At 45.2% G+C, this 10,430-nt stretch overlaps 1 protein-coding gene across 1 annotated transcript; it reads left to right on the top strand.

Moving 5' to 3' along the window:
- The first annotated feature begins 3,807 nt into the window (after positions 1–3,807).
- KCNJ2 (potassium inwardly rectifying channel subfamily J member 2) lies at positions 3,808–5,404 on the top strand. Its single transcript, XM_050908545.1, has one exon. The coding sequence runs from the start codon at positions 3,808–3,810 to the stop codon at positions 5,089–5,091; it is 1,284 nt and encodes a 427-aa protein (XP_050764502.1). The 3' UTR covers positions 5,092–5,404.
- Positions 5,405–10,430: the final 5,026 nt, after the last annotated feature.

Below are 10,430 nucleotides of genomic sequence, written 5' to 3'. Positions count from 1 at the left end.
CTGGGAATAACTGCTCCAAGCGCTCATTAGTGCTCCTCTCTCTACCCCCCCGCTCTTCTTGCACTTCAGAGTTCTTGCTCAGTATTAAACCTTCTGCACAAATTCCCTTTGAGCTGTTCGTTGCGGAGGTTAGACGTGCGATGCGAACGTCTTTCCTTGGGGGAGGTCTTGAGGGGGATGCTTGCTAAGGGGAAAGTGAGGGTTTGGGCTCCTCATCGCGGCATTTCCACAAACGTTGGTTCAGAAATGCTGCAGATGCAGCACAGCCCCGTTTTTCTCGGCTCCTCCAAGCATCCCCTCGCAGCAGACCAAGCCCAGGGCTCTCCCATCCCATCTCATCCCTTCCCGGTAATGCTGCGTCGGTGCCGCTGCAGGTAATTACAAGCTGCATTGCTCTAGTCTTGTATTCTCTTCCAGGAGGAAAGGTAGCCTGAATTAATAATAATAACACACCTAGTGATGACTGAATTTACAGCTGCGTGTGTGTGTGTCTGGCTGCAGTGCGTTGGGCCCAATTATACAAAGATTTGGGTTGGTTGGTGGGTACTGGGTTGGCTTCTTTTGTCTAGTGAGGACTGCAGGGCTGGTCCCGCGCTAGCTTGGCATCTTCGGTGCCACCACCAACTGATAATGGGGTGGGGTGGGGAGCAGCAAACTTGTTTTGCCTTTGAGCAGCAGGTGGATTAGCAAAATAAGAAGTACCATTAGATGTTCATGCTAGTTTGATTGTTTCTGGGATTTTTGGGGGGAACCTCTACTGAAACTAGTTGTGAAAGTCAGGGGGAGCACCCATCAGGTGTGTGATCAGGCAGCCAGCGGATCTACCGGGCGTTTTACAGGGCCTGCGCTGCCACGAGCGGGAGCAAGATCAGACCTGCTGCGTTGCACTGGCTGGTCCCTGCGCACGGTGCTGGTCGTGTTCCCATCCCGGCATCCTCCCCACTCCAAGCACTTGCAAGGAAGAGAGGCAAGTTGTGCTGTAAAAGAAAGAAGACAGCTATGCTGCGGTGGAGCGTGCCAGAGCTTTGTTGTATAAACTTCAAGCAGTCTGTAAAGGTAGCACAGAGTCCCCCCAGGCACACCCCCGAGTTTAAGGATCGTTAGAGCCCAACTGGTGCAGGTCGGCTCCCAAGGGCAGAGCACCGACAGCGTGCAGCTAGGAAGGAGAAATGCTGTGCTAGGTACAGTAGGTAGAAGGTGCTCAGCCATTCAGAGTAGGAATATGACAATGTACGATACCTAATTCGGGTCCCAAACTTCTAAATGCAGCCAGCTCGCCGCAGGAAGCTGGCGTTAGGATTTCAGTGATTTGTGGAATTCAAACAAATGCCCTGGGGTCAAGACTTTTGTGAGGGGAGCTGCATATTCAGACACTTGAGACTTTACAGCTTATCTTTCCCTCCACCACAAGTTTTCCTCTAAAATCCAAGAGACAATGGGGGGGGGGGGAAGACTTCAAAATAAACTGTTTCCTAGGCTGTGCATTTCCATCAGCCTGGAACAAAACAGACTTTGAATGTGGAAGTCGAACATGACTGTGATTATAGGATGTGGTTTATAGAAGTGATCGATTTGCAGACCAATGCAATGTTTTTTCAAGAAGTTTTTTGTGTGGAATGCATTAACAGTCATTTAACTTTCCCCCTGTGTTCTGGTTTCTAATAAAAGTATTTTTCAGCCCAAAAAAAAAAAATTAAGTGAACATTAAAAGAATTCCTTTGTATTTTTGAGAATGATATCCTGACTGGAATGAGAAATCCCGTGATTGAAGAGGTGTGAGGGGGAAAAAGTGAGTCCTTACACAGCGTAGGCAAGATAGTCAGATAAGTAAGAGGGCAGCTATACTGTAAGCCTACATTGCTGAGAGCCGTACTCAAAACCGGGCATTACCGAACCTATCAAAAGCTGCCAAAATGTCTTGTACGCCGCTGAAGTCACAGATGACTAATGTTGGCAAGTAGGCGTTGGGACGCATTCTTGCACAACAAACAGAAGTGAGGAAGAAAGAGAAGGTGAAAGAAAACCCTAAAGAGATTCTAGAGGGAAAACCATCCTGCATGCAATTGCGAGCACGATGTTGTTTTCTGTTTGTCACCTGCTCTTTTCCTAACAAGTGTTTGCTGACCTAAAGCCCTTGTAGTGTGGTTGAAGGATGTGGGAGGGCTGAGAAAGTGTTTGAAATCCCTCAAGTTTTTGGAACACCTCTGCAGGGCTTTAGGGGCTGCTTTTGGGAAAGGAGATAAACTCTTATCTACAGCTGTTGTCAGATACGAATCAGAGGAAGAGCCACAGAGTGCTGAAGCCGCTTCGCGGGCAGAGGTTGTGCTCCTTGGCGGCTGCAGTTTCGTTGGGTTTTGGATAAACTCGGATGAGTTTTGATAATATTGATTTACGAAGAGCATCGTGATTTAATCCCCCGCTACTGTAAATGGTACTGAAGTCTCCTCTCCTATGACAAATGGACAGCAGACAATCCTCATCCCTCGGTTTTAGGTTTATTTCCTCCATGGGGCGCATGTGTGGATGGAGCAGTTGCATTAATGCATCTCCTCTCCTCTGCAGTATTTCAATTACATTTCCTGATATACAGTACATGACTTAATGGATGACGCACTTGTTAAAAGCTAAACCTGGGTCTAAGCCAGACCTCCCTGAAACAAGTTTGGTGGCTTCTACCCTCAGGAAGAAGGTTTTGTAGCCTCTCTGCTGAGTCTTAATTGCTGACATTTAAGACCCACGTAACACTCCGAACCGTTACCCGTTGGAGATGGAACTGGCTGCCTCGGGCTCCCAAGGGGAAGGTGCTGGTACTTGCTACCAAAGGTGTTACGAAGACACTCGGCCGGTCCTACTCCATCGTAGCCTTTTGCTAGTTGCATTAGCAGGAGCAGATGAAGGTCGTTGCAAGGTTTAGTTTGCTTCGTACAACTTAAGCGTAATGTGAGTGTAAAAACCGCACAGATCCCAATGAGTTTATGAAGTTAAAGAGGAACTAGTGCAGCCCTTACCTGCCATTTGCAGAGAATACACAACTCCTTTTTTAAGCGTAATTAAAAAAAAAAAAAAAAAAGCTATATGCGATGTAATTTCATGGAAATCACTGACATTTGCATTTTCCAAGGTTATTGCTTTTCTCAGTGCACGTCCTCTTCCCTTTTGCACGCTCCCTTGTTTGTTGTAGGTAAAACAGTCCAGGAGACACATTGTATGTCAATGAAAACTGCTTCAGTATTTTTATTGGAACAGATAGATGTTAACGCTAATTGTTTGTTTCAAAATAAACAGAAAGCACAGTTGTAAATAATAGATAGATTCTTTGCCTGTCCAGCTTTAAAGTGAATATTGCTTAGAGACTTGTGTGACACGATCACTTCAGTGCTTTGACTCGGGAAGAGTGATGCCTTCTTTGTAGTAATGATGACGCTTCTGTCAATACACAACTGCGCGCGTTGTGCATTCCAGAAAATGCTGTCATTGAGAATAAGGAAACTTCCTGCAGGTCCACAGGAGTAATTTTACTGGATTCTTTCAGGTTTGATTCCTTATCCTTTTCCTCCAAGATCTAATACAACATTTCTCTTTCTCTTGCAGACCATGCCCTCTCTATGACGATTACTTGTTAAGCTAACTCTGCATGCCAGAAGACTGTCCTTGGTTGATCCAAGGGCTTTTGGGGACTCCGGCCTCTCCCCAGTTTTTCTGTGTGTGTGTGTTCCTCTAGAACTTTCAAAACTGTTTCTCCAAAGGGTTTTGCAGAAACTTAGACTGTTTTCTAAAGCAGAAGCACCTCAGTCCACAGCAGTAGTGATGGGCAGCGTGCGAACCAACCGCTACAGCATCGTGTCTTCGGAAGAGGACGGCATGAAGCTGGCAACCATGGCCGTTGCCAACGGCTTTGGGAATGGAAAGAGTAAGGTACATACCAGACAGCAATGCAGGAGCCGCTTTGTCAAAAAAGATGGCCACTGCAACGTCCAGTTTATTAACGTGGGTGAGAAGGGACAGCGATACTTGGCAGACATCTTCACCACTTGCGTGGACATCCGCTGGAGGTGGATGCTAGTTATCTTCTGCCTGACTTTCATCCTCTCCTGGCTTTTTTTTGGCTGTGTGTTTTGGTTGATTGCACTGCTGCATGGGGATCTGGAGAATCAAGAAAATAGCAAACCTTGTGTCTCTCAAGTGAGCAGCTTCACCGCAGCCTTTCTGTTCTCCATTGAGACCCAGACCACGATCGGCTATGGCTTCAGGTGTGTCACAGACGAGTGCCCCATCGCAGTTTTCATGGTGGTTTTCCAGTCTATAGTAGGCTGCATCATTGATGCCTTCATCATTGGTGCTGTCATGGCAAAGATGGCTAAGCCAAAAAAGAGAAATGAAACTCTAGTCTTCAGCCACAATGCCGTGGTGGCCATGAGAGACGGAAAACTGTGCCTGATGTGGCGTGTCGGAAACCTGAGGAAAAGCCACTTGGTGGAGGCACATGTGCGAGCACAGCTCCTCAAATCCAGGATCACGTCGGAAGGGGAGTACATCCCCTTGGATCAAATAGACATCAATGTAGGGTTTGACAGTGGGATAGACCGCATATTCCTGGTCTCCCCAATTACGATAGTACATGAAATAGATGAAGACAGTCCTTTGTATGACTTGAGCAAACAAGACATGGACAATGCTGACTTTGAAATTGTAGTAATATTAGAGGGCATGGTGGAAGCTACCGCCATGACTACCCAGTGCCGTAGTTCATATCTGGCAAACGAAATCCTCTGGGGCCACCGCTACGAGCCCGTACTCTTTGAAGAGAAAAACTACTACAAAGTGGACTACTCGAGGTTCCACAAAACATACGAAGTGCCCAACACACCCATCTGTAGTGCCAGAGACTTAGCAGAAAAGAAATACATTCTCTCTAACGCAAACTCCTTTTGCTACGAGAACGAAGTGGCCCTCACCAGCAAAGAGGAGGATGAGATTGACACTGGGGTGCCTGAGAGCATGAGCACAGACACCCACCCGGACATGGACCATCACAACCAAGCAGGGGTGCCTCTAGAGCCACGGCCGCTACGGCGGGAGTCGGAAATATGACTGACAAACTCTTCCTCTCTCTTTTGGTTGAAAGGAAAAAAAAAATATACATCTATCGGTCAAAGGCACGTTGACCTGAGAAGTTGGCCCAGAACAGTTTTCAGACAACGGTACTGTTGAAGAGTGGTGTGAAGGCAAGCAGACCTGAGAAACCCAGGCTGGTTTTAGGGCTGTCCTCAGAGGAGGGACGACAGAAAATGAACTCTAAACACAAAGCACTAAACATGTCTAAGTATGAACAGAAGGCACATATGTTGTAGAATAAATTATGTATATATTTTTTTACAAAACTTGAACTTGCAGGCAAGCTTTGGTTGGGTTATTATTATTTTTTTTCAACTTTTTCCAGAATGCTTCTCTCTAGGGAACAAGAATGTTTTTAATGGCATAACAAAGGCAAGAATCTGCCTTATTATTATTATTATTATAATTATTTTTTAAAAAGCTGCTGCTAACTACATGAACACAAATGGTTACTTTTGTTGCAGTGTAGTTTTTATTTTCTCTTGTGTAATTTAAAAAAAAAAAAAAAAAGTCAGTGTTGAACTTTTTGGGTTGAAAAGCTCGTGATCGCTTCAGAGAGGCCAATGTTGCCAGAAAGTCTAAACTCCTTTTGAGGCCAGTAGTTTGGTAGCTAGAATCAATTTCTCTCTTTCCAATTACATAAGGGGCATTATGTAATACCAGGCCAATCAGTAGCCTCCAGCAAAATTATGATTTTTGGGGGGAGAATTTAATTCTCTGTCTAAAGGAAAATGAAATAAAGTATATATATACATAGAAAAAGTACTAAGTTAAAACTACCTAAATGGATACCAAAGAAAATGCACAGTTTTGCACAGCGGAGTTTATTTAAAAAAAAAAAAAAAAAAAGGGAAAAAAAAAAGGAACAGGCTGCTTTAAACAAAAAAAATTTCAAACCTCAGACACTTTTTTTGGTTTTGATTTTTTTCTTTTTTTTTTTTTTTTCTTTTCTTTTTAAGACCTTTATTTTGCACCTTATTCTAAAAGCTTAAGACTCGGATCTAAAGTGAGCTAGGACTCCTCCCCTTTCCCCCTGCTCTTCTATGGGGAAATAAATTCCCTTCGCAGTTGGGGGAAAGCAAACAAGCAAACATCTGTCCTCCCCGGTCGCCCGCCGAGCCGGGCTGCAGCAGAGGGTCAAGTGTTAGTGCACACATTCCCAAACCGGCGCTAGCCCTCGGTGCTGACCCAGCCTCCTGAAAACTGAGCCATCCTCTGTGTGCTGCAGGCGTCTGACCCGAGCCCCTTGGCTGCCGTTGTGTTCCCAGTTAAACCACGCCAGGGACATGCGAAGCTGCTGATCGATGCTAGAGGCTAACGCTGCTGGAGCAGGCGTTTAGGCAGAGATGAGCCGAGCGATAGGTAAATCCCCCGGGAAGAGGTTTTTGAAGAGGAAGGGAGAGGGCGATGGAGAGGAAAAGAGAAAAGAACTTTTACAACACAGCGCTTGGGCATGGCACAGGGATTGTAGCGTCTTTGTAAAAAATGCTTCTCTTCAGCAGGGCAAGGGTGTCCGAAAGTGTATTTTCCAGCTCATTTGGAGAGGGATTATTTGGGGAGGACGAGGCTGCAAAGCGAGGTCCATCTCCTGCCTCCGCTCCCCGGCTAAACGCCGAGTGGTCAGCGGATGAGACATGTCACCGAGCTCCGAGCAGATTTTGTGACCTTCAGTGAAGCTCTGGCTCGAGCGGTATTTTGGCTCCTTCACCCAGAAGGCTTTAAATTCTCTGTGCCTCTAAGATCAAGGAGACAGCGAACCTGCGCTTCACGCCTGCTCCCCGAGGAGCAGGTGGAGAGGGGTGGCGGTGGGGACGATAATCCTAGTCAACTCTTGCAGTATTGGATCACTGTATGCCATTAAAAAACAGCTTGTTCTAGGTCTAATGTCTTCTGCAAATGGATATCTGTGAAGGCCTCTGGCCCCTTCCAGCCCTGCCTGAAAGAAATGCCTGCAATGAAATGGTTTCTGATAAGATGGTATCTACAGTGGGTGGGTTCGAAACTGTGGAAATTCGACATTGTAAACATAGATTTGGCTACTAGAGAGGGCAGATGATTAAGTGCAAGTACTGAGGCTGTTACTGGGGTGGGGGGATGTAAAAGAAAGGAAAGGCTGAACATATAAAGGCGATTTGATTGCAGTTTCTGGGTCAACAGTAGTGAAGACAACTGAGTGCTGCTAGTGCTGCTATTGTGATATTCTTGTAAAAGGGAAATAACTAAACCAAAGAGTATTCAGTGAAACAGAGGGTGCATGAAAATGCAGTGGGGAAGGGATGGAAAAGGGAGGCTGACCGGGAGAAAGGGGACCTGTTCTCCAGGTCAGCATCCCCCAGGTGCACAGTGCTCCCACTAAATGATACTTGAGCTATTTGAGGGAGGGATGAGAGACGGGGGACGGGAAATGCAGGATTCAGCTCGTTTCTTTAAAGCAAAAGAAATTCAGAGAAAAGAAAAAATCCCCTCCCCCTTAACATTTCTGGTGCAGAGGTTTTGGGGGTTTTTTGTTTTGTTTTGTTTTGTTTTTCAAGTCAGTTTTTCAGAAATATTTTTAAAATGTACATTTTATAAAGTTTATCAAGTATTTTCATATTTAAAGCCAAATGTAAATAGAAGTCTGTAAAGGAGGACAAGGAGAAGAAGAAAAAGAAAAGGCCACAAAAAGTATAAATTCTGCTCGGCGGTCTCGGCTAGCTAGTACCTAGATGCTACCGGTTAGCATGATTTTTAGCAAATACTTGCAAGCCTTATAGGATTCCTAATGCTATGAACTTCTCTTTATTTATTTTTAAGCATGGACTTTTAATTTGAAAACATGTTCTAGTTACTGGCATTTTTAAAAGTTACCAGCTTTCTGACTGCTAGTCTCGTCAAGGGTGTGCATTGAGGTAATCTATTACGCTCTCTGCCGCATTCTTTTTCTTTTTTTTTAATAGCCCTTTGTCTTTGCCGATTGAATCTTACATTGCAGAATTGCACTCAGCCTCTGGCTCCGGGAAGCTGCTAGAAAGAGACCTGCAATGTACACTCCATGGTACCCTTCCCCCTTGTCCATCATTTCTGTATTTCTCAACACGCCGTGGTAAGCCCGGTGTAGGACAGACTATTGTAGCACACTTCTACAGCAGCGAATTGGGTTAGTGTTTTTTAAAAATGTTGTTATTTTTAAGGACTACACAGTGACTGACAGCGTTTCTTCAGTTCCCGATGATCCTGGGCCAAGCTGATGCTTAATTAGGGGCCCTTTAAACTGACTGAGCTCTACCCGCAGACTCCAACAGGCGTTGGTTCGGCCTCTTTATCAAGGATCAAGTTGGCTCAACTGGCTCGCACAGAAGGTTTATACTGTATTTCGCTTAGGGTCTGGGGGGGAATATGTTATTTCTGCCCTTCCCTGAAAATACTTGAATGAGACACATTGTCTAAAACATAATACTGCGTACAGTGACACAAAGCATTTCCGAGGCAGGTGGGGATGGTTCTCTTCCTTCCTCTGTCTCTTCCGTGCGAGTTGTCCTTGGTTAAGTAGCAAGGGTAGAAATCATTACTTATTATTAGCTGTGTTTAATGATACTCTCTGCCAGCCATGATAAACTTCTGTGTCGTTAGCTTAGCGCTCGCTCTTCTCGGAAAAGACAAAGGGTCCAGATATTTCATTTGTTCTCTTAGGTCTTCTTTTTCATAATGGATTACAAGGTAAAACTGAGAAGTACTGTAATGTCTTTAAATTATGGCTGCTCACGACCATTGTAGAGTAGAAGGGTGCTGCATAGTTGCCATCCCACAGCCAACGAGAAACTGATTTTGTAATGACTTTTGGCCTGCAGCTATTGTAAGGTGAACAATCTAGGCATCTGACAGTTGTCCATTACTATTTTCCTGTTTGCAGCCTTTTTGTATCAAAGTCTTCCTAATGTACTGCACAAATTGTGGATTGTACAGATTTTTATATATTATGTCTTATTTTATTATTTCTAAATAAATAAAAAAAAATGGAGAATGACCTGATGTGTGCAGCACGTATGTAAATGAACTGGGGAGATGGGTCTGGAGGTTATTATATAGCTGTGTTTATGGCTGTCTGAGCACATTGTCTGAAGCACTTTAGGAAGAGACAGGTCGTTCTCTCCCTTGACAAAAGGCAGGAGGAAAGGTGATACCATCATTATTTCCCAGATGAGAACACAAACACGGTGCAGTGTAAGGCAACTTGCACCAAAGGAAGATCTGCCCCAGAGAGACTGAGGGACTTTCTTAAGGTCATAGCTGGAACTGCAGAGCTCCAGATCATCAGCTACAGGTTGTATGAAATGGAAAAAAAGCTCGAAGTCTGCATGAACTACGAAGCAGGGGAAGGGGGCCGGGGGGAGTGGGGTGGGGAATGAAAACACAGAGCGTAAGCAAGTGCATTGAAAGATTTGGAAAGGGATTAAAAAATTAAGCAGGAAACTCATCTTCAAATCCCCATCTTTCGTGTCTGCCTGGAACATCCCCTTATTGAAATGATGCTCCTCAGCTCAGCTCAATTCCAAACACGCTCACTGTAATCTTCATACGTGCCTCATTTGTCTGGAGTCCTGAGCCTGATGACACAAGCGTGGAGCTGGGGTTTTGTGTGACAGGACGGGGAAGCGTAATGGGGACGGGCCTCGAGTAACCGAAAAGAGACTCGATGCCCTTATTTGCCTGGGTTGGAAAGCTCTTTTCCCGCTGTTTGTGTGTGGCCTCCAGGGCAGATATTGAGGCTGCACAACTGTGACTCAGCTCGAAACTGCTGATCTAACCGGAATCAAACACGCTGCAACGGCTGAGGACGGCCGTGAAGCATTTCGACGCAGTTTTGACCCCTCCGCTGATTTCTCAAACTTTTTATCGGTCTGTAATGCTATTAAATGATGCCTCGGATGGAGCCCTGACCCTATCTAGAAGGACTCCATTTATAAATTCAAATTTACTTTTCAAATCTAATGGTCTCTTGGAAAGCTTATAATAATAATTACAGGGCTGGATTTAGAGATACAGATTAGCTGTCACAGCCTGGATCTGCTTATTCTCCCTACTGAAAAGCATCCTCTGTGAGAGCCGCTCGCTGATCTGACCCTGGCTTTGATGTTTGCTGCAGGGGCAGCGGTCGGGGGCCACTATCTGCTTATTCTGCCTGGCTTGCTCCCCTTGCCTAAATCGTTAGCACCCTCTCCTGTCAGTGCCTGTCCCTTCTCTTGCTGGCCACTGGTCCCGTCAGGTGGAGTCAGCATAAATATAGCAACAAAACACAGACGGCGTATTTTGGTAGCTAGCAAGGTAATAGCTAAACT

Source organism: Gymnogyps californianus, chromosome 19, assembly GCF_018139145.2.
Source record: "Gymnogyps californianus isolate 813 chromosome 19, ASM1813914v2, whole genome shotgun sequence".
NCBI lineage: Eukaryota > Metazoa > Chordata > Aves > Accipitriformes > Cathartidae > Gymnogyps > Gymnogyps californianus.
The sequence above is the reverse complement of the archived record's forward strand: the minus strand, read 5'-3'. Positions and strand labels throughout refer to the sequence as shown.

Coding starts and splice junctions, on each gene's coding strand:
- KCNJ2 (XM_050908545.1), top strand. CDS start 3,808: ATGGGCAGCGTGCGAACCAACCGCTACAGCATCGTGTCTTCGGAAGAG.